Source organism: Globicephala melas, chromosome 7, assembly GCF_963455315.2.
Source record: "Globicephala melas chromosome 7, mGloMel1.2, whole genome shotgun sequence".
NCBI classification, from domain to species: Eukaryota; Metazoa; Chordata; class Mammalia; order Artiodactyla; family Delphinidae; genus Globicephala; species Globicephala melas.
In genome coordinates, this window is record NC_083320.1 from 33,382,915 (window position 1) to 33,407,769 (window position 24,855).

At 43.6% G+C, this 24,855-nt stretch overlaps 1 protein-coding gene across 1 annotated transcript in view; it reads right to left on the reverse strand.

The window, feature by feature from the left end:
* KIAA2012 (KIAA2012 ortholog) overlaps window positions 1–24,855 on the reverse strand; it is a 112,253-nt gene that overhangs the window by 82,060 nt on the left and 5,338 nt on the right. The window contains 8 exon segments of the mRNA XM_060302044.1: window positions 1,617–1,766; window positions 5,082–5,250; window positions 7,742–7,884; window positions 8,489–8,672; window positions 9,870–10,012; window positions 13,789–13,858; window positions 13,860–13,945; window positions 16,011–16,170. Of these exon segments, the coding sequence (XP_060158027.1) occupies window positions 1,617–1,766; window positions 5,082–5,250; window positions 7,742–7,884; window positions 8,489–8,672; window positions 9,870–10,012; window positions 13,789–13,858; window positions 13,860–13,945; window positions 16,011–16,170 (1,105 nt within the window).

Sequence of the window (24,855 nt, forward strand, 5' to 3'; positions counted from 1 at the left end):
TTTCTTACCTGTCTGCACACAGAGTGACCCTTGCCATATGAGGATTAAAAAAAAAAATTATTATTTATTTATTTATTATTTATTTGGTTGCATCGGGTCTTAGTTGCAGCACGCGGGATCTTCGCTGCGACATGGGCTTCTCTCTAGTTGTGCCACGCGGGCTTTAGAGCGCGCAGGCTTAGTTGCCCCGCGGCATGTGGGATCTTAGTCCCCTGACCAGGGATCTAACCCGCGTCCCCTGCATTGGAAGGCGGATTCTTAACCAATGGACCACCGGGGAAGTCCCCATATGTGGATTTTTTTTTTTTTTTTTAAAAACTTCAAAGTCTTTAGGATGATTAACTCTCACTTAAGAGACATGGTAAACAAGCCCCTGCCTCAATAATCAAAGGACGTTCTCAAAATGGAAATGTCTCAAGAACATCCTGACCTGGGTTCATTTTTTTTTTTTTTATTCTGAGAGGCCGTGCAGTATAATGAATAAGAGCACAGATTCTGACACTGGAAGGCCTCAGCTCCAAGCCCAGCGAGGCCACTTATATCTGTGTGACCTCAAACAAGTCACTCATCTCCCAGGGCTTCAGATTTCTGATCTGTGAAATGAGGGTAGGACTGTTGTGAGAAGTAAATGAGATAAGATGTGTTAAAACCTGAGGCCAGTGCCTGTCACTGAGGAAGAACTCCTTAAATATGAACGTTCATCCTTCTACTTCTTCCGATTACCACCACTCAGAGATCACCTAGCATTTGTGATACCGTCATCTTGCCCTTGGGGAAGGAGCTTCAGTTTTGTGAAAATATAGAGCTTTCTAAATATGGCCCGTTGTTTCCAACCTCTCAACACATAAAAATATACACTTTGATGCACTCATATGTATAATTTCAGATGTTTTGAAAAACTGGAGTGATGCCTTTTGTTGATATTATGAACTTCTCATGAATAGTCCCAAATAGATTAGAAATGAAATTCCATTGGTTAAAAACATGGGAGAAACTATAGAGCGTGCAGCAAATACGTAGTAAGTTTGGTGCTGTTTTACATCTGCAACCAGGAAATACTAGTAGGGGGTTTGATTTAGTGAGTAAGTAACTTGTGAGCTAGACAGGAAGTTGGTTTCACTGCAGCACTTTGGTTAAACCAGCTGCTGCCTGAGCAGAAGCCATCTTCAAGTGGCCGGGGAGGAGTGGCCTCCCTTCTAGCCTCTTTTATTAAAAAAATTAATTAATTTATTTTTGGCTGCGTTGGGTCTTCGTTGCTGAGCGCGGGCTTTCTCTAGTTGTGATGAGTTGTGGTGCGTGGGCTTCTCATTGCAGTGGCTTCTCTTGTTGCAGAGCATGGGCTCTACGAGCACGGGCTCCACAGTTGTGGCTCGCGGGCTGTACTGCACAGGCTCAGTAGTTGTGGTGCACGGGCTTAGTTGCTCCACAGCATGTGGGATCTTCCTAGATCAGGGCTCGAACTCGTGTCCCCTGCATTGGGAGGCGTATTCTTAACCACTGCTTCACCAGGGAAGTCCCTCCAGCCTCCTTTTTATGGCTGAGGACCCTGATGTGTCTTGCCTGGCTCTCCTTTGGATTGAGATCCCTGTGGGTTGCTGGAGGGAAGGAATAGCTACCTTGAGGCAAGAGTGTGTCCCTCCCTGTGTCTACTGGGAGATGTACTGTTAATTCCCTTGGTCTTTTCAGGGGCACCTGCTTCAGGGGAGGCCTCCATAAAGGCCTGGACTCTTCTTCTGTTTCTGGTGCTGACTCAGAAACAGGAGCACCTAGGAGAGACAAAGAGAAAGCCAAGTTGTAGTAGACATCTGTGGTTTTTGCCAGCTCTCTCTTCTTTTTGGGGACCCATCTTTCTCTCACTCAGACCATGTGGTTTGGGTGGTCCGTTCCCTGACTCCAGGGATGGGCAAGTGACTGAAGCCTGGCTAACGAGAGCACCTCATTGCTTTAGCCACCGTGACTGGGTCCGGGGTGGGCACATAGCCCAAGCCTGGCCAATCACAGGCAATTTTGGTACTTTTTGCAAGAGCTTTTAAGAGGCATTATCCTCTCTTTTTAAAAATAAATTTATTTATTCATTTATTTATTTTTGGCTGTGTTGGGTCTTTGTTGCTGAGCACAGGCTTTCTCTAGTTGCAGTGAGTGGGGGCTACTTTCCTTGCGGTGCATGGGCTTCTTATTACCATGGCTTCTCTTGTTGTGGAGCACGGGCTCTAGGTGCGGGGGCTTCAGTAGTTGTGGTGCATGGGCTCAGTAGTTGTGGCTAGTGGGCTCTAGAGGGCCGGCTCAGTAGTTATGGCACACGGGCTTGGTTGCTCCGCGGCATGTGGGATCTTCCCAGACCAGGACTCGAACCTGTGTCCCCTGCACTGGCAGGTGGATTCTTAACCACTGCGCCACCAGGGAAGTCCAAGAGGCATATTCTTTCTACCAGGGTTAACAAGTTGTCATGGAATTGCAGGAGGCCATCTTTACCACCACATGGGGACAACGTGCTTGAGAGGAAAGGCTAACAGAGCTGAGAGACTCAGACAAATAGTGCCCAGAGGACATTTTCTGAGGCCTGGATCCAGCTGAGCCTGGAGTTGGCTGGTCCTTGCACTATCCAATTACATGAGTGAATACATTTCTTTTTTTGCTTGCGAGAGTTTGAGTTAGGCTTCTAACACCTGTTACTGAAGGAGTCCTCACTGACATACAAAAGAAGGAAGAACTCAATGGATTCACTTTCTGTATATTTTATTCCTATTTTTCATTTGTCAGTGTGTTGGCAAGCTCAATGGATCTAATAGGTTTAAGAATCTGGTCCATGATGGCCTGGTGACCTTCCTTCCAGGGTCATCATGGGAGGTAATCAGGATTTAACCAAATCCTGCAAATAGGCCTGTCTTTGTGTATATTAAGCATGTCTTTTTTTTTTTTAATTGGAGTATAGTTGATTTACAATGTTGTGTTAGTTTCAGGTGTACAGCAAAGTGAATCAGTAAGCATATCTTTTTGTTCTAGTGTTTTGACATCTGGGACCTTACTCACCCTGGGGAGGCTGTCCCTCCCAGGGCTCGCCAGTTCCTAGAGACTGTAAAGGACCACCTGCAAGTGCACATTTCATATGGAAACCAATAAGTCTAGAGCCCCTCCCCCCCTCCCCAGCCATGACCTCCTTAACACTTCCAGGCCACTATCCCCCTGCCTTAATGACCCCAGGGCCAGGTACCAGACAACCAGGGACAGCCCTGATGCACAGAGCCTGCCCAAACTTTTCAAACTAGCCAATCCCAAACCGGCTTAGCCTGGTTGCCCTGCCTCGCCCATTCCTTCCTGCCAAAAATGCAATAAAGACTCTTGCCCACCCCACAGGCCCCCCCCACCCCCACTCAGCCAGCCCTTCTGCTTCCTAGCTGACCCTGGTTCTTCTCCATGTGGCCTCGAGGGGCGTGGCATGCTCTCTCCTCTTGCGAACTGTAACAGACTATCTTTTCACTGGCAGTTGTCTCCTGATCTCTATTGGCCTCATCATACCTGAATAATAAGAAAAACCTACATTTAAAAATACTGTAATACTATGTGTTTTTTTTTAAGGAGCTAAGTAATTTTTTTCTGAAAGTTAAAATCTACGGACTGAAATGTGCAGATCTTAAGTGTACAGTTCAATGAGTTTTGACAAATGTATATATCCATGCAACCAACCAAGATTTCGAACATTTTCATCACTTCAGAAAATTCCCTTATGACCCCTTCCATTGACTGGTCTTTTAAGATTAACAGACATTCTTCTTCATAGTGAGAATTCCAAACAGCCATAGAGCAAAAACTGAGAAATCAGTGGCCGTTTTTGCTGAAGTTTCTAGAAAGCTCAGAACTAGGACTTCTTCAAAATTGGAGTCAGCTGTTTAGAGAGTTGCCTTTTGCCTCGGCTTGCCCAGAAAAGTCCCAGGGGCAAGAATGTGGAATGGCTTGGGAAGGTCAGAAAGAATTTCTCCTTGTGCAGGGTGCAGGGTGCAGGGTGAGCTGAGCGGTCATTCAGAAGCCTCTTTCAAAAAGCCTTTCTAAGTCCCAGCTGGAATTGCTCTCTCCCTTACCTGTACTCTCTTAGCACTTTGCTTAGAAGCTCAAAATCTCTTCCCTGACAAGGACTGTAGAAATCATCTAACATTACATAATAATGGTACCTAATTCAAAATCAGGAAAATGGAACAGACTCACAGACATAGAGAACAGACTTGCGGTTGCCAAGGGGGAGGGCAGTGGGGAAAGGAAGGACGGGGAGTTTGGAATGAGCAGGTGTAAACTATGATATACAGGTTTGTATATTATATGATAATACAGATTAAACAACAAGATCTTACTATACAGCACAGGGAACTATAGTCAGTATCCTGTGATAAACCGTAATGGAAAAGAATATGAAGAGGAATGTATATATATGTATAACTGAATCACTTTGCTGTACAGTAGAAATTAACACAACAATGTAAATCAACTATACCTCAATAAAATAAATTACAAAAAATCAGGAAAATGGCTCTTCAGACAAACTTTTGTCTTTCTTTTATAAAGCAAAGGTCCAAAGATCCAAATATCCTCTTTATCTTGGCTGCCAGGTAACTCATCTAAATCCAGTGCTTACCAAAAGCAATGAATTCATCCCAGATGTCTGATAACATCTATTTCTCTGCTCTTTTTAACCAGGTGTTTTATTTTTTCAATTTCAATTTTATTTGTCCTTCTTAATGTATTGCATTTATTTGTTGTAAGCTGCCTGAAAATTCTTGCACCTTTATAACATCTACGGTGCATTGGACTTAATTTATGAGTATGGCTGACTTCCATTTTCTTCCACAGTTTAGCAAAATGCTCTGCTTGACGAGGACTCAATAAATATTTTAAAAATTGAGTTGAGTATGACCAGAAGAGAGCTACTTGTAGACTTATCCTTTTTCTTTCTTTAAAAAAAAGTTCTCTCAAGGGGATGACCCTGAAGAGTGTCAGCCACGATTTAGGAGAGGGCTGCGTTAGCGGGACCCACACCCCAATCCTTCCTGGCCTGCCGGGTTCCCTCAGGAGACCGAGTCACAGGGACCTACCTCTTCTTCGTGCCTTTCCTTTTGGGGGGTGTTGGGTATGGAAATGAATCTTCATGGGGAAGATGAAGAGCTCTGCTGGGGGCTTATTGGCTTTAAGTTGACTCCTCAGGGGGTCCAGGACTCTGGATGATTCCTCTGAGATAGGAGGTGATTTCAAAGCCTTTGGTGCCTGGAGAAAATGTAAAAACAAACACACCCCCATCTGGCAGGTATCTAAATCCTGCTGCCTGCAAGGGATAAATGACATTGTATCTTACTGAATCTCCAGCATGAGAAGCTGCTGAGTGTAATGTCGCTTCTGTACCCAGGGCTGGGAGATAAAGCTGACAGACCTGGAAACCGGTCAACCCACTAGAGTAGGGCTGCTTTGCTTCATGGGAACGTGGTTATGCACCCATTAACCTAGCCTCTGATTGCTCTGAGAAGTATAAATGTGGTAAATTCAAGAGCCTTTGTGAGGAAATACAGTCTTTCTCTTGCAGTCGGGAAACTGAGCCAGATTAAAATGATAGAGCTGAGACTTCCATGTCCGGAGAAGGAGAAATCTTGGCTTGTGTCGTTAAGAGAAAAAAATATGGCTCAGATTGTGGACTGTGCAAACCTGTAGGTAAGAAAGGGCAGAAAGTAGGAATACACATTTGTGTTTGCTTTCCTCATGTCATCTCTCTAAGCTTCAATTTCTTCCTCTGTAAAATGGGGGCAATCATACTTCCCACCTCATAAATTGCCATGAGGATTAAATGAGTTAATTATATGTCGCTACAACAGTGTTTGGAGCTAGGCTTTTTTCTATGATATTTCTTTGAGAGAAGACTCTTCTTTCATTAGGGTTTAATACCTAATCTTGCCACTAGCAGAATACCTAGCTGTCTCCACACGTCTGTAATAGGAACATAGCTAGAAAAAAAATCACTGTGTGTCAGGATCAGCTACAACTGTAACCCAGTTTTTTTATGTCCAAAAAACCCCAAAACGTGTGTGTGTGGTGTATGTGTATATGTATATGGAGAGAGAGAGAGAGAGAGAGAGAGAAAGGAGCTATGGGTAGCACTTAGTCTCCTGTTTCCAATTATTCAGAAGTTGCTGAAAATTTCTCCTTTTAGTTTGCAGCTTTTAACATACGAACTTGGTTCTATGAAATGTATACGTGTGCTGGGTTTCAGGGACTTCAGTTTCACAGGAGGAAAAATAAAAACGTCTCTCACTTTTTTAGTGTTCAAAAAGAAAAAAGATCCGAAACACACACAAGTATCCTAACGTGTTTAGAGTTGAATGAGGAAGGAAATTCACCCAAATATATTCAGGGTAATATGTATAATTATGAGACGTTAAGAAAATGATTAACCTAACACATGCACATAGCATATTTATGTCCCTGGAGACCTCCACTGTCCAGGTGCCGGCTGCCCACCAACTGCCCTCTTCTGAATACTGACCTTGTGTATTTTGTTTGACAAGGTTTGCATTGGGAAATCTATGTGGAAACTCAAATGGTTTGTGTGAGGTATGGCTGATAAGCCAAGCCTTAATTTCTCTATTGTAATTAAAAATTTACAGAGTTTTAATATAGTGGAAAATATTGCTTTCCTCTGCTAAATCATATACATGGGTTGAGGGAAGGGACTCCTGTCCTCTGAGCCTGGCTTGGTTCTGGGCTGAACTGGGTGTGAGATTGAGGGCTTTCCTTAGGCCTGAGTGACCCTGGCAGGTCAGGCCTGCTGTTTACTCCTGGTTCAAAGGAACCTGGGAAGACAGATGCCCTTCTGGTATGAATGGAAAGGTTTAGATCAGCTTAGACATGGAAAATCTGAGAAAATCCTGAATAGACTGAAAACGACCTCCCTCACTGGCACCAGGACCACCTGGTGTGCCCATGGCTCCTCAGGACCACTTCAGATGGTGCGAATCCCCACCATGAACTAACACTGCTGTTGTTTCCAGTTGGACACAAGATACTTTCACATAAATGCTTCATCTCCTTTCATCCTTCCATCAGCCCTGTGAGGCTGGCATTATTATCTGTGTGCACAGAGGAGGTCACTATAGCTCAGAGTGGTGAGCCACTGGCTCAAGTAACACAGCTGCCACGGGCAGAACATTCCAGAGTCCCTGCTCATTCCCACTCAGCACAGGTGCCTCCCAACCAAACTGAAGACCCACACAGAATTTCAAGGCAGGACCAGGCCAGAGACGGCGAAGGACGTCTTTAAGGAAGGTGTACCTGACTTCTGAAGGGGGTTGATAAACCTGCAAAATTTATCCTACAGTTTCAAAGGTGACAGACCCTCAAATTAAGCAAAACCATTTCTGGGTTCCAGCATTTTGAGGTTGAAGTGGGTCAGCTGCTTACAAACCCAAATTCTGTCCTTACACGCTTACAGATAAACCTCAGCCCCTTAACAGGAAAAGGGATTCTGTTGGCACCAGAAAGTTTGGTTAACACCATAACGCTTTAATCGGGGGCAGCTGAAATTTCCTGTACTTCACTATTTTCAACATTTAGTAAATTACTACCGCTTTAGTCCAGCTCCACCCGGTGAGCTCAGAAGCAAGTAAGGCCTGTTCTCTGAGACATCCCTTTGAGTCACCTCATTCCTAGATTGAGATTAATCTTTTAAGCGCGCGCATGCTTAAAACACACACACACACACACACACAACCTTTTTCCTCCTCGCTTCTCCAGATGTGTTTTTTTCTGAGCCCGTGGCAGATGCTACAGGAGGGAAAAGACATCTTTCAGCAGGAGGCTCCTGGAACAAGTGGCTGCTTCTGCCCTGGTGGAGTTTCATATTCCCTTGTTTGTCTGTAGAAACAGGATGGGAACAAGAACTTATTAGTTGCCGGGGTGGGGATGGACAGTTGACTTTCAACTTTTATCACTTTTGGGTTAATGGGAAGAGAGACAGAGAGCGCCGAGGCACTCAGACGGCCATGGCTTTGGCTGAGGTAGCTTCAGGAAGCCCTAATCTCATTATCTGGGTTGGGTTCTTCTTGGTTGAGTCAGGTGATAGGGAGAATAATAACGATCATCATAGTAGTTACTATGTATTAAGTGTTAACTATAGGACAAGAATCATGCAAAGTATTTTATATGCATTAACTGAATCCCCATAATAGCCTTATGGAGGTATTATTATTATTCCCATTCTACAGATGAGGTAACGGAGCCTCTGTAAGATTAAATAACTTGCCCAAGGTCACCGTTAGTAAGTGGGGGTAATTTGAGCGCAGGCAGTCTGACTGCGGAATGTGTGCGGTTGAGGACTGGTCTCATTCCTACCTCCAGCTGGACTTTGGCAGTTATTTTCTAAGGTGAGTGGCATGAGGAAGTGACACTCAGCCTGCCTCGGTGCTCTCTGCAGGATCAGGTTTACCGAGATCAACAAGCAAGATATTTGGCTTCTTACCGCTGAGATCTGCCTTCCTGTTGGGGAAGGCGCGTCCATAGAATGTCGTGTGGGATTTGTCACGCAGGAGCCAAGAATGATCGATGCGGGCATGCCCAAGGGCCCTCCCGGAGGTTTGCTGTGTTTTTTCATGGTGGCTTTCCTTTGAAGCGTGGATGCAACGGTGATTCCCTTTTGACGTGTCCTAGGGAAGGACAGATACGCATTCCTGAAAACAGGTTTTGTAAAGGAACAGAGCAGGTTCCTATAACAGTCAGACCTTGTGGCTAGACTGGTGGTTCCAAGGATGAAGTCTCCTTAGCAGCCTGGGAAGAAAAACATGGTTATAATGGCAAGATATTTCATGATGTTTATTATAATAAAACATTTTATTATTGGCGATAGAATGACATTTAACCATGCCTGACATATAGTGCTTTCTTGCAAAAAATTTAAAAATCAAAATGAAAAAATTAAAAATCAAGCATCAGTATCACTGTCTTTTCTTTTTGGCAAACTTTTTTTATTGTAGTAAAATATACATAACATAAAATTTATCATTTTAACCATTTTTAAGTGTATAGTTCTGCATTAAGTATATTCACGCTAGTATCATTGTCTTTATCCATCATAAAATGTCTCTTCTCTCCCACTAGGTGGTACTTCTCTTCTCCCCCTTTCCTGTTTCATTGGCGTGTGACCTGCTTGTAAGTCATACATGTTTATTCAAGATAGGAGCACGTGTTGTCTACGTTTCTCTGAACCACTGTCGCCTTGTACACACGTGCACACACACACACACACACACACACACACACACACGGGCCTTAGAGTTTAGAAAGCATTTTTACATTTTAACTTATTTAATCCTTATAGCAACCTTGAGAGGTGTGTATGATAACAGCTCCATTTTACAAGAGAGGTAATTCAAAGAGGTTCAAAGTTAGTTAAGTTAGTCACCATAGCTAGCAAGATGCAGGACTCAAAACAAGGCTTTTCCAACTCTAAGGCCAAAAAGCTCTTTTTTCTAGAGAAGACTAGAGCTGCCTAGATGGGGTGAAGAGTGTAGGGAGGATCTGTGGTTAAGTAAGATTGGAAAACCATGAGTTAAAGCTAAACCAGCCACTTTACCTATAGAACTACCTATGGTCCATGGTCAAATGTGCACTGTGACTCTCTGGGAGGAGGACATTTCCCAAATGTATTTGGCCAAGAAACCCTTTTTTTGCATGGAGCATCTGGCAATGCTAGGGTTCCACAGGTGACACTTTGGGAAACAGGGGTCAGTAGGCTCAAAGTACTCTTCTCTTCTCTGGAGGACCCCAAGAAATGGTGAAGGGAGGGAGCATTATCTCTAAAGTCAGAAGAAGAGTGACAGAGGGGACCCCATTAGAAATGGTACCTCTGCCTGTGTTTCATCTTCCTGCCAGGGCTGCTTCCTGAGTGGTGGCAAGCGAGTCCCCTGGCTGCCATGGTTCTTGGCTACAGAGCCCAGGTCCATGTGTCCACCAGCCCCAGCTTCCCCTTCATCCAGGCCCTGCTGACCTGCAAAGGTGAACAGTGTGTCAACTTCACAAGCCCAGAGATAGGTATGATGCTGTTAGCTGCTTCCAAACTGCCTTCCTTCTTGCTTTTCTGAGCAAAAGTGTTGATCAAGGCCCTTGTTCCTCCTCCCTCCTTATTACTGTATTTCTGCTAGTGCCTCCACAGAAGTGGCAGCCAGGTCAGTGGAACAGAACTGCTTTAAGAGTCAGGAGGCTCAAGGTTGAGTCTTTGTTTCATGGACTCAGTTTCCTCATCTGTAAAATGGGGATACTGATTTCTTGCTCTCGCTTCCTTGCAGAGTTGTCTGGGGCTCAAATAAGATCATGAATATGACACCCCTTTGTAAACTGTGAGGGACTAGGGGATAACAGAGGTGTGATGATGGTGGGGTGACCTGCAGCCCTGCTCTATTGTCACTGAGATGCTCAGTCTGAAGCACTTGATTTCCTGGGATGTCTGCTGTTCATTTACTTGTAGAAAAACTCAGGCAAGTGCACTGCTTAGCAATCTGCACTTACCCTGTCTGTGTAACCCTCAGGAAGGATCTGAGTCAACAGATGACTCCAGCATAGTTAACAAATCTTTCATCGATGGTTTAAAGGGTCCTGCAGCTATTTTCATCACTTACTCAAGGTAGATTTATTGCTGAAACAGTCTGGCAAACTTTCCTTGTTTGGAGCCGCTTTAGCAACACCTCCACTCTCTGCTTGCAGCTCCCTGGAACAATGGGGCTGTCTTTCAACGAGAGGCGCTGGAAGCCCTCAGGGGCTCTGTGTATGTTGGAGCGCTGGGCTTCTGGAGGCTCCCAGCCAGCCTCACTGTCCCCCATACTCCCCAACCCTTGTCATTCCTTACATCATTCTCATCCTTGGTGTCATTGGGTCAAGAACCAAGTGCTTATCTGTGGACTACTCCCTCCCTGCAGCTCCCCTTCCTCTGCCCATTGGCTCCTGAAGGCTACTTTGGGGCTGAGCTGAGCTGAGAGTGTTGGTGGGGCAGATGCAGACTCAGGCGTAGGTTCAGGGGGACTGCTCAGGTTTTAGTGACCCAGGGAATCCCTGAATCTGGGGTGGCCCAGGGCCACATTAGGCCTGCTCCCAAGAAAGCCTCAACTCCATATAGGATGGAGCACTAAAGACCTTTCTGTGTGTTCTAGAATGATCCTTTGGGGTCAAGCTGGACTTCAGGGCCATCCTTCCTGGTCAGATTCACCAGGGAGCTGAGTGCATTTCTGAGGGTAGAGGAAGTAAAACTCTGGCCAAATGGCCACTCACCTGCTGAACTGTATTTTATGGCAGACTGGCTAAGTTGGGGCAGGGTGCTCTGGGGCGGGAGGATATAGAGGGGCATTCTTCCCTTTGGCTGTATCCCAGGTGATATTGAATATATGACTCAATCTATGTGAGGGAAACCAAGATCCTTCTCAGTAAACATCATCTCTGGCTCATTTATCTATGCTTAACAGAAACAGGTTTGCAAGCAAGGTATTGGAAGTTTCAGTTGTTGAAAGGAGACCACACAACTTGGTCTCTCTCTATCTCAAATATGGGTTCAGATTACCCAAATAGTGTGCATGGGGGTAGTAATTTAGAGCTCTTAGAGAGCTTTTTTACCTGTGTCTTCTCCTATGGTTTTTTACAACAACCCAGAGAGAGTGGAACGCAGACACCACTACTACCATTTTACAGATGAGCAAACTAAGGATGCACAAAGCATAAGTGACTTAGCCAACATCACATTGTTGGGGGATCTGAGATTTGCAGCCAGGACTTTTGTTACTTTCTCCAATACAGTGTCTGGCAAGGAGAGGGAGACCAAGGGGAGATAAAGTTAAAACAAATAAACCATCAGTCAGGGTTCAGGCTATAGTCTCTGAGCTATTTTTCCTTCCTTACAAGTTGATTTTTGGTCCCTGTGATCATGGGCAATTGGGCATTACAGTTATGCTTAAAAAACACAAGGTAGGGAGGTCTATAACTAACATTTACTGAGCACTTGCTATGAGCCAGATACTGCATTATCTCGTTTAAGTCCCACATCCAATCCTGTGAGGTATAGGTGGGTATGGTCATCTTCATTTTATAAATAAGGAAACTGAGGCCCAGAGGGGTCACATGGCTTAGAATCTGGTGCCAATGGGCACGTGTTTAATCACTATTTAATATTGCCTCTCTGTTTCTGCCTGATTGTGACAGCTCCTCCGTACATGGCATCAATTAGGGAAGCCACTTGATTCCTTAGGTGTGCAGTGTTGATCCACCCTCACATGGAAGTACTATAGTCCACAGTCCAGTATTTTTAGATCTCAGGGCATCAAAGTCTAAGGATATTAACTGGAGACAGTAGAATTTTTGAAGCAGGAAGGCATTAGGCAATGGCGAGGTGGGGTGCCACCTGGGGAAGGGCAGAAGGTTCCAGCACAGGAGGATTACTGGGTGAGTTCACTACTCTTAGGACATGGATGGCCCAGAAACTTGATCTCATCAGTGCCTCAGAATCACCTGGTCTCAGGGATGTTGACCCACATTAGCAAAGTGCATAGAGACTGATGTATAGACCGGGGTATAATTACAAAGAGAAATACAATTGCCTGACCAGCATGTTTCCCATAGATGAACTACTGGACAAGGTTATGACCAAAATTCCTTGACAATGGAGTCTAGACTCAAGGGAGGTATATGGTAGGCATGTTTATGGCACCAGGCTCTGAGAACCTGCCATGTTCTCCACTCCACTTGATAGATCAGATTCTCTACTTATCCTGACTAGATCCTTTTGCAAGTACAGAGCTTGGTTTGTTTCTGGACTATTGTTTCTGGAAAATTCCTTTTTCATTTCAGAAAAATTAACTTTATATTATGTTAGGCTCTTGTCCTTTCCTTCTCGTTTCTCAAAAACTCTGGTAGTAGTCAAGACCCTATTCTTTGCCCAGTCATCTTTATCCAGTCATCTTTCCCCATCTCCCTTGGCAAAGCAAATCTGGCTCTTTTAATGCTTCAAGTTCCCAAGAATAATATTGACAGGTAGAACCTCCATAGTACTGAACAGCTTACAGACAGCTCACAATAATTTTCTGTGCAGTAACGAGGTAGGCCTTGTTATGTCCATTATAGAGATAAGCAAACAAGCTCAAAGAGGTTGAGTGATTGGCTCAAGATCTTACATCTAGTAAGAGAAAGAACAGCCATTGCAGAACAGCCAGATTTCTGGCTCCAAAGCCTGTATTTTTTCTTATGATATTGCCACAAAGCCACAGGTTAAAGAGTGTTAGAGTGAAAAAGACATAAGAAATCGTCTAAAATCTAGACTCTAGATATGCACTGTCCAATACAGTAGCCACTAGCCACATGTGGCTATTTAGATGTAAATTAATTAAGAGTAAATAAAATTTAAAAACTCATTTTCACAGTCACACTACCTACATTTCAAGAGCTCAATAGCCACATGTGGCTGATAACTACTATATTGGAATTGGACAGCATATATATATATATACACACACACATATATACATATATGCATGTATATATACATATACATACATGTATATATATATATATATACACACACGTATATGTATAAAATATATATATATGTATAAAACATTCTATCATTGCAGAAGGTACTATTGGATGGTGCTGGTCTAGACTAACTCCCTCATTTTACAGATGAGGACAATGAAACCCAGAGTCCCTAGACCTTATTTTGGAAAACTTCATTTTAAGCTGTTAAAAATCCAAGTATTTGAGGTCTGGTTTGATAAAATCAACATGTACCTTGTTCCAAAGATTTTCCTGGTTGAATCCAAAATGGAGGGAAGACAGGCAGGAGATGGTATTTGGGGGGGTACACCTAAAAGATCCTGTTGTGGCCTGAGATTCTTTGGTACATTAAGTTGACTTTCCTGGAGCAGGACAGAATCCTTGATGTATCCTGAAGAGTAGGTCAGGAGTTATTGGTAGAAGTAATGGTTGCCAGTCTAGATGTCTTGGTGATAACTACAGGGTTCCCCACTTGCATTAGTCTTAGTTTTGGACATTGCCCATTAAGGAAGACAATTAGAAGATGTGAGAGATTAAAAAGTCAGATAGAAGCCGTAGAGGGTTCTCTGTCTAGTGTCTTGGGTGCCTCTGGTCCTGTGCCACATATATACTTCTTCCGCTCCACCATTCCCAGGAATTGGGTCCCCCTCGTGGAAGAAACATGGCTGCTGCTTTGGGGTTGGCTAAAAGGCACCTCCTGCCTTGGAAGGAAATCTAAAGGTTTCTCCTGGATATATCCTGCTTGCTTCTGCAACCCCCATGATTTTCAATCCATTCTATAAGTATTTATTGAGGGCTTATCAATGGTCCCACCTCTCTACTGGGCAGTAGGGTGGATACAGAGAAACCAGACATGGGTCCTTTTTAAAGGCACTAATAGTCTGTTGGAGAGACAAAGCTCTCCTCTGCTCTATGCGTGTGGTCCCAAGTGTCAGTGTTATATAAGGCCAGAAAATGAGGAGCTCAACATTGCTGGATTTGTCAGAGAAGCCTTTGTAGAAGATGTGTGCCTGAAGGGTGGCGAGGATTTATCATAGGAGTGGAAAGATGGGGACATACCAGCATCACAAAGGTGGTGAGCTCTGAGATGTGAAGGAAGGGGGTGGCAGAGTCCATTAGGCCAATGATCTCAAATCCCAGTATTGTCTTTGCTCCTCCAGCTTGAGAGTCTCACCCTCAAGAAGGCCTTTGATGAGGAATTATGGCAAGAGGCCCAAGAATGCACGTACACATGGACCTTTCCTTAAACCACACATTGTAGCTACATGACTTTCACAGAAGGGTCTGAGACATTTTTTGATGTTAAGAGGGGCTCTCCTCCTTGAAGACGTTGGGCTTGGGCCATGGGGCAGTGGCCTGCTCTGCCCTCCGCCCCACCCAACAATAAACATATCTCTGGTTAAGAGGCTCTTTCTCACAAGTGTTAGACAAATGGAACTGCCTGGAACCGTGGGTCCACCGTGAGGGGCAAACCAATTACTGGACAAACCCACATCTCTCATTTTCCTTCAAGTCATCACTTACTGGGGAGAGAGCTGTTTTCTCTCCTTTCCCGAAGTAAACCTGTAAAGCAAGAAGAAAGGCAGTTTTCCTCTGGTCCCGTCTGTTCGTTGGTGCTGAAGAGGTGGCAGCTAGCTGAGTAGCCACTGGCAAATCCTACTGCTCTCCCCTCTCTTCCCCAGTAGGTTTGCCAAATAAAATATGGGATGTCCAGTTAAAATTGAATTTCAGATAAACAATGAATACTTTTTTAGTAGGAATATGTACCAGATGTTACAAGTGTAACTTTTTTGTGCGTGCCTCTGTGTGTATGTGCACGTGTGTAGGCACTAAATCTGGCAACTCTAATTCCCAGCCATTGCCTGTTTTTATTTTGAAGCCATTACAGAGTGTGTTTGGGGTCTCTGTTCAGCAGCAGGGTGTCTGTCTCACTCCTGGGTGGGTTGTGCTGGAGAGCCACCTTCTTTGAGGAGGAGGCCTAACATTTCTACGTCCTGGGGGATCTGAGGTCCCTCTGAAGGGGAAGTAGGGGATATTGGGAAGAGGGTGGCACCTGGGGTGTGGGGAGGATCTGGCTTCTGGTTTCAGCTTTGCTTTTGGCTGAATGACCTTGGACAAATTACTTTGCCCCTCTGGGCCTCTTTCTCCTTCCCTTGTAAAAGATTGGGATTGCACTGGAGGATCTGGTGTCTCTGCATGGGGAAGCTTGGGATGCACGTTCTGCTTGGGATGCAGAGCGTGAGACTGTTGAGAGGCAGTAGAGGGAAGGCAAGACTTCAGGCTGCACTCCCTCCGCACACGTGGGGGAAGCTGACGGGCGAAAGGTGCGACGGCACAATTAACACAGAATTGGGCCTGAAATTCTGCTGTTTCAGACCTTGATGGAAAACACACTCTCACACCAGAATGCGAGGCGGGGAGGCTCAAGGTGCACCTCCTCCCATGTCCCCACTGACCTGCACATTGGAGCCTGTACATGGTGTCAGGGGGCCACGTCCGCAGGAGGCCACGGAGGTGTCTCTTGGCTGAATACCCAGACTGGGTCCGCCGTAGGCCCTGGCTCTCTGGTTGGCTTTGGAAGTGGAGGTATGGCTGCCAGGCCCTGTCCTGCTCTCTCTGTGTGGACACCAGTCAGGAAACAGCATGGCTGCTGAGCTGGGAGCCTCCCAGTGATACAGGCTGGCTAGCACAATCCTCATCAGTAATCCGGGAGACTCCCGGAAGGTGCTGGAAGGCACCAGAAACGGATGCCTCGGCCAACAGACATAAACCAAGAGCCCACCAAGCAAAGCTCTGAAAGGCCCCTGTGGATTTGCAGTTGGAAGGAGACGGAGAAATGAGAAATACCAGATCCCATCTTGAGATAGAACACCAGAAAAGGATAAAGAGCCTCAAAAGAAAACACATCATTTAGTTCAGCCTGTGGAAATCATTTTAGTATCTTAAAAAGTGGCCCCGTATGAGAAAGCCAGTTCGACAAATCAGCATCAGCGTTCAATGTTTGCAATATGAATAATGGGACAGACAAACTCTGTCCGTGTTCACGAGGAGCATGGCATTTTGAAAACATCTGGCTCTGCTGCATTTCATTTCAGCCAGGGAGAAGTTTCTGGGAATCTACCTGCCAAAGTCACTATGCAAGACATCATGGGAAATAAATGTGAATAATAACATCTTACACTTGGCTAGGGCTTTATCTTATACAAATAATTTTCACCTCATTATAATCCTTTAAGGTGGACAAGTTAATATCATAACCACTTAAATGAGGTAGAAATTCTCTAAGGATAATCAGTTAAGCACAAGAATAGCAAACACGTGGTCCTTGTGTTGACATCTCTCCTCATCCCTGTTGTCCATGGCAGACATCACCAATCAATCACAGCACTCTTGACTGAAGAACTGATTGTGATCTGAGTCTTTGCTTTTTCTCTGGAGAAAAAGTGACAAATAAGGCAGATGGATAACGAATATATAAATTGACTAAAGGTAAAAAAAAAAGCATGGCTTATTATTCAATTGACTCTACTGTCTCAGAATTTGTTAATTAAATGAATGCTTGGAATCCAAGCACAGAGCATCACCTGGTCCTTGATGTCTGGACAGTTTATGTGGCAAGTACTTCAAGTACAAAAAGAGCCTGAAAAACTCAGCCCCACATAAATCTTGAGGCTTTTTCCACAGGACATGAGAGAGGGAGTTGTAGGGAGGGCAGTGGACACAAAATGACTTAAGTTCTTTCACTCACTCCATTTTTTCATTTGGTCATGCAATAAAAATTTGTTGAGCACCTTCTACGTGCCAGGCACTGTGTTAAGCCCTGGTCTATGGAGCCACTAGATCCAAGGCTTTTTCTGGATGAACTGGAACTTCATTTCCTCCTGTAAATCTTTGCTTCCAATGACTTCCCTCTAAATGTGATAAAACCAAGCGTCCTCTGAGATGCTGTGGCCCTGGTGCAGATGGCATGACGCCCTGTCTGATCTGGATAAGAGCCCCTTGGTTTTCAGTAGGGGGCACTTCTGAAGCACCTGCTTGGTTCTGTAGCTTTGCTCGGCCGCTTGCTCAATGTGGCAGGGAGTTGCCGAGAAGAATTAGGGAATCCCTTATCCTGGAATTTGGCACATCTAGGTACATTTTTGCCTTGAGTTTGAAAGCTGATCTTGGCCTCTGTATTAGTTTCTTATTGCTGTTTAACAGATTACCATACACTTAGTGGCTTATTATTATTATTATTTTTTTCGGCCGCGCTGCGTAGCTTGCACAATATTAGTTCCCCGACCAGGGATTGAACCTGGGCCCCTGGAGTGAAAGTGCTGAGTCCTAACCACTGGGCCACCAGAGAATTCCCCCCTTAGTGGATTTTTTTTTTTAAAATACATTTATTTATTTATTTATTTATGGCTGTGTTGGGTCTTCGTTGCTGTGCACGGGCTTTCTCTAGTTGCAGCAAGGGGGGGCTACTCTTTGTTGCGGTGTGCGGGCTTCTCATTGCGGTGGCTTCTCTTTTTGCGGAGCACAGGCTCCAGGCACACAGGCTTCAGTAGTTGTGGCTTGTGGGCTCTAGAGTGCAGGCTCAGTAGTTGTGGTGCACGAGTTTTGTTGCTCCGTGGCATGTGGGATCTTCCCAATCTGGGGCTCGAACCCATGTCCCCTGCATTGGCAGGTGGATTCTTAACCACTGCACCACCAGGGAAGTGCCCTTAGTGGCTTTAAATGATACAAATTTGTTATTTTACAGTGCTGGAGGTCAGAAGTTTGAAATGGGTCTCACAGGGCTAAAATCAAGGTGTTACAGGGCTTTCTGGAGGCTCTAGGGAAGAATCTGTTCCTTTGCTTTTTCCAGTTTCTAGAGGCTGCCTGCATTCCTTGGCCTGTGACCCCTTCCTCCATCTTGAGAGCCAGCAACATTGGGCTGAGTCCTTCTCATGCTGCCATCTCTCTGGTTCTCTCTTTTGATTCCGTCTTCCCCTTTTAAGGATCCCTGCGATTATACTGGGCCTGCCCTGATAATCCAGGATAACCGCCTTGTTTTAAGGCCATCTGGTTAGTAATCTTAATTCCACCTGCAACCTTAATTTCCCTTTGCCATATAACCTAGTATATTCATAAGTTCCAGCAATTAGGTTGTAGACATCTTTGGGGGGCCATTATTCTGCCTACCACAGCTTCTTTAAGTTTTTTTTTCTAGTTTTCTGGTTCCTGTTCGTAATTTCTCAAATTATGCCTGTGAAGTTGGTTCATAAATTTCACATCTCATTGGATTAACTGAAGTACTGCGGGAGGCCGCAGGCCTGCTTAGGTTACCAAAAAGCTCACTCAGGGTTAAATCTATTCACTCATTTCCAACATGTAGAATAATAAGTTAAGTGGAAAAAAGCAAGGTATTAGAAGGAATGTATAGTACAACTACAATCCCATTAAAGTTTATTTTATAAATGTATAATCATGGTGGAAAGACTGGAAGAAAATACATTAAAATTCTAATAACAACAGTATTAGGGTGTTGGGCATAAGATTACAGATAGTTTTTTCTTCTCTCTTTTTTTATGGAATCAAAATTTCAGTAAAATAGATTATATTATAAATGGAAAACACGTTAAAAATTAATGTATTTTATTGCACCCACCGCCCTTGCATACATTCTCCATATTTTTCTATTCCTTCTCCAACATTATCCTGAACCTCTAACCACCAAAATTACTCTAAAACATAAAAGGAGGCAGAAGGGAGCCAGGAAGGGAGTTTCTGGAACAGGGAAATAAACGATAGCAGGAGGTTGGCTGCCGATGGTTCCAGACTTCTCAGGCCTGCCTTGGCTTTGCTAATCAACCCCAGCTTTTGGTTCTTCTGAAATGAGTAATTAGTGTGCACAGAGGGGTCTCTTATCCACACTCCACCGGGAATGCTTCCTCTAACGAGGGACTAGCTCTGGCCCGCCAGCTCCCTGGTGCTCCCCCGGCCACCATGTGCAGAGGGGCAAAGGGGCGCCCATGCATCTGTCCGCAGCCCCACACTGGCTGTCATGGCCACCCCACCTCGGTCCTGGCAGGCAAGGGTTTTCAGAAGGTGGAAGGAGCCCATGTGTGCAGTACTCCTGCCCAGCAGATACGCGGTGGCAGGGTGCCAGTGTCCCCAGGAAGACAAGAAATGCCCAGATCGCCAGCTGTCATCATACCACAGTGGGCACCCTTTGTGTGCAGGAGTCAACAGAGAGGTAAAGAGAGAAATCCAGCTCTCCCAGGGCTGGCAGGCAAAGCCCTCGGTAGTTTGACCCCACCCACTTCTCCAGGTAAGAGCCACACCTGTCTAATTACTCTGACTTTGCCCACTCTCCCCCCTGGGCTTTCACTGACCTATGCCTAGAGGGCTGCGCTCCATTTATTTTTTTACCACAAGACTCAGCTCAGATTCTATCTCCTCCACGACGCCACTCTAGATTTTCCTAGTAGGAAGCAATCTCAGTCTCTAGCATCTTTATACTTTGACAGCATATTAATAAATTACAGTCTAGTTCCTCTCATGGGCTGCCTTGTATCAGGTATCACAGGAGCACAAATCTGCCTACCTGACCACATTGTACACCCAGCCCTACTGGGTAGAGGTTATGACCTCCCACCGCCACACCCTGGCAACTAATATGTTCATCTAACAACCATCTGTTGAGAATTTGCCATGTGTCAGGCAATGTTCAAGGCACTGAGTATTTAATAACTATTCAAGATGTTAGCTTAATGGAATAGAAATCCCCCAAATGTCTGTACTTTCCTGCTGACCACCTGTACCTTGAGCTGCCCACTGCAGTCAGAAGTCCTTCTCTCCGGAGGAGCATAGCTGGTGTCTCTTGCCCCTTGGTCAGGCTTGCCGGAGTTAGTGTGCCCTGGCAAAGGCCAAGCCTTATTAGAACAGAGGGTAACCACCATTGTTGTTGCACCTGTGCAGGTGTGCCTGGAGCCAGACTTGGGGCTGCCAGGTGAGTGCAACCAGAGTGGAGGTGAGGGTGAGGTGGGAGGGGAGAGATGTGTGTCCACTTGCAGCTGTGCCTGAAAAGTCTTCTCAGCCCCAGCCTGACTTTAATCAGCCTCGTGTAAACACTGCCGCTTTCAGCTAGCCCTTTTCTCTGCAGGTTTAATTTCTGAGAGTCTGTACAAATGATACTATCTCTCCCACATATCTTTGGTGGCCATATGTTCCTGAGTATCAAGCCATTAAGAAGAGAATCATAAAGTGGTCTGAATTTTCCCATAGTTGCAATGTTGTTACAGGGTTTGATTCTCAACCAAACCATTTAGCATCAAAGATTTGACCAGCCATATGTCACAAAAGCAAAGAAGATACAACAACTAGAAATGAAAACAGAAAAAATTAAGCTTCAGTTTCTTTAAGAGCTCAGTCTTTTTCAGTCTGAATCCTGGCTCCATTACTTACTAGCTGTGTGGCTTTGGGGAAATTACTTGACCCATATGTGCCTCAGTTTCTTTATCTGTCAAATAAGGATGATAAAAGTACATACCCTGCCTGCAAAAATAAATGAAGTTGGATCCTTACCTTGCATCATAGACAAAAGTTAACTCAAAGTAGAATAGACTTAAGAGCTAAAACTATAAAACTCTTAGAAGAAAACGTAGGGGAAAAGCTTCACAACATTGGATTTGGTGATGATTTCTTGGATATGACACCAAAAGAATAGGCAACAGAAGAAAAAATAGATAAGTTGGACTTCATGAGAATGTAAAGCTTGGGACTTCCCTGGCAGTCAGTGGTTAAGACTCTGTGCTTCCACTGCAGGGGGCACGGATTCAATCCCTGGTGGGGGAAGTAAGATCCTGCCTGCATGCCATGTGGCCAAAAAAAAAAAAAAAAGAAAGAAAGAAAATGTAAAACTTTTGTGCATCAAAGGATGCTAGCAGGAGTGAAAAGGCAACCCACAGAATGGGAGAAATTATTTGCAAATCATATATATCTGATAAGGGATTAATATGCAGAATGTATAAAGAACCCTTACAACTCAAAAAAACAAACAACCTGATTTTAAAATGGGCAAAGGACTCGGATAGACAATTTTCCAAAGAAGAGACACAAATGGCCAATAAGCACATGGAAAGATGCTAAATATTACTTGTTACTAAGGTATGCAAATCAAAACCACAATGAGATACCGCTTCACACCCATTAAGATAGCTATTATTAAAAAAAACCCCACAGAAAATACAAGTGTTGTTGAAGATTTGTAGAAATTGAAACCCTTGGGCATTGCTAATGGGAATGTAAAATGATGCAGCGACTATGGAAAACAGTATGGCGCTTCCTCAAAAAACAAAAAATAGAATTACATATGATCCAGCAATTCTACTTTGGGTATATACTCAAAAGAATTAAAAGCAGGGACATTGACAGGTATTTGTACATCCAGGTTTATAGCAGCATTATTCACAATAGCCAAAACGTGGAAGCAATTTGTGTCCATCAACTGATGAATGAATAAACAAAATGTGGTATATATACGTAGTGAATCATTATTCAGCTTTAAAAAGAAAGGAAATTCTGATACATGCTACAATATGAACGAACCTTGAAGACATTATGCTAAATGAAATAAACCGATTACAAAATACTGAAAGGATAACTATTATTTCACTCATGTGAGGTACTTACAGTGGTCAAATTCATAGACACAAAAAGTAGAATGATGGAAAATAGGGAATTACTGTTTAATGTGTAGAGAGTTTCAGTTTTGCTAGATAAAAAAGTTTTAGAGATGGATGGTGGTAATGGTTGTATAACAATGTGAATGTACTTACTGCCACTCAACTGTATACTTAAAATTGATTAAAATGGTAAATTTTATGTATATTTTACAACAATAAAAAGTACACATAAAGTTGTTGTGAGGATTAAATGAGATAGTAAGTATAAAGTGCTTAGAATGGTGATGGGTACAATAGTATTACTTAAGTGTTAGACTATTACTTAAGTGTTAGCCGTTATTATAAATATTCTGTATCTAGTGGTTATACAAGGGAACCAATGGATGAAATACATAAAGCCAAGCCTACTGGATCATATATATGGCTTACTTGAACATGTTACCTAACAACCCAGATTGGTTTTAATGAAAATCTGATTTGTGTAATAAAGGATTTTAAGGGATGTGTTGGAAGACCAAGATCCCTTTAAAAAAATACTGTTAAAGCAGGAGAGATGTTTCTTTTCCTTGGAGCATGTGGAATCTTCAAAATTAGGCCCTCTAGGGACTAAAAGTGGGGCTTTGGACTCAATTGTCCAGGCTCCAATTCTAGCTCCACCACTTAGATGTATAATTTGGGGGAAGTTAATTAACTTCAAACCCCCATTTTTCCTACTACAAAATGGAAGTAATGGTGGCACCCAGCTCATTAGCTTGTGCAGATTGGGTGTGGTTATAGAGATTAAATGCCTGGCCTACACCAAGCACTCACAAGTGTTAGCTATGACTGACAATACCTTTGACCTCATCATTACGGATGACCATGATTCTCTCCTGATCTTTCCTACTTCTAGGTTTATTAAAGGCTCTAAGTACAACTGCTCAGGAGCTGCTCAAATGGAGCACACTTGGCAGAATGAGTGCAGTCAAGCCACTCTTTCTCCCCTTGCTGCTTTGGTACCTCCTAGAACCTTGCTGACAGCCATCAGAGCACTTCGTAGGGACACCATCAAACCAGTAGCAGGTAATTGATTAGGACTTGCAAAGGGAACTTTGTCTTCCTGATCTTTGGCTGAAAGGATAATTTATTATTCTTCCTATTTTTCTATATCTTTCTATTTTGTATAATGAGCTGATGTTATGATTAGAGTGGAAAAATAAACTTTATTCTAAAAATATAACTTATCACAATATTACTTGATAAAATAGTAGTCTGAAAGTGCCTTCATGGGTTGTATATTGACTGAAAACACCAACTAAAGAGTTAAGCACCTTGAGTACTGAGATGTGGGGAGAGATTAGGCAGTATGGAATCAGTGGAACAAGGTTGGCAATACTCTTAAATGTAATCACACTTATAAGGGAGATGGCAGATGCAATACAATCTCGGTTGAAACCAGCTATTGTAAACTGAATCCTGTTCATGCTTCAATGGGATAAAGAAATGGGATGCTCTGTGAACTGAATTTTTAAAACATATTATTTCGAATACATTACTTAATCAATGTACCATGTTGGACATGTAAAAAATATCACCGGATTTGCAAAATTTTAAAAATATAAGAATAAGGAATACGAAAACAATGTGAGAATTGTTTAAAATTTCCAATGATTTGAGAGGTACTTGAGGTTTCTGCTATGCTTCAAAAGCATCATTATGAGTATCATTTAGATACTACCCCAAATTATGGTTATTTAGATTTCATAGCTATTTGATTTTTAAATATGTGATGGGAAGCTGGACGAATTAGAGGCCTCAAGAAGAATGGTTTTAATTTTGGGAATGTTTGTACCGTATTTCCTTCTGTTTTAAAAAAAAACAAACAAGCAACACATCTGTGTGTATCTAGAAGTGTAAGAACTCTGACATCTAATCTCTCGATTTAGCGCATTTATCTTTGCTCATTAGGAAATTAGGCCATCAAGAAAGTTAAAGAGTAGGTGTGTATTGAGCTATAAAATGAAACCCAGATGGATTGCCACATGCATGTCATTAGATCCATATGTAGAACTGGAGATGGTGTGAGATGTTTTAAAAATTTAATTCACCTTCCTGCGACAGCCTTGATTGTCACGGGTCTGAGTGGAGCCAGCGTTGTGTAGGTTTCCTGATTCATAGTTTAGCCAGGAGAGATCCTTCTGTGAGCAGCGCTACTCTATTGGTTACCCAACCTCCCTTTTATTCCCCTCCTCACTTTGGCTCTTTTACTTTGAGTGTGGTGTTTTTAACTCTTGGACTATACTATTTGGACGAAGAAATCCTGATCCCGAGGAACAGATGGTGTGGTTATTGCGGGGCTCAGTTTACAGCTCTATTCTGTTTCCCACCTGGCTCTCTAGGGTTAACCTGGCCTTCCCTTTCATTGTCTACCTCCTTCAAAGTCATAGTTCTGTTTTGTTTTTCTGGTTTTTTTGGATAGGTAAGAAGTGGATTTACTTAGAGAGAAACACTCCATAGACAGAGTGTGGGCCATCTCAGGAGGCGAGAGGCACGGAAATATGGCATGGTTAGTTTTTATGGGCTGGGTAATTCCATAGGCTGATGAGGGGAAGGATTCTTCAACTATCAGTATTTTGGGGAAGGGGCGGAGATTTCTAGGAATGGGGCCACCACC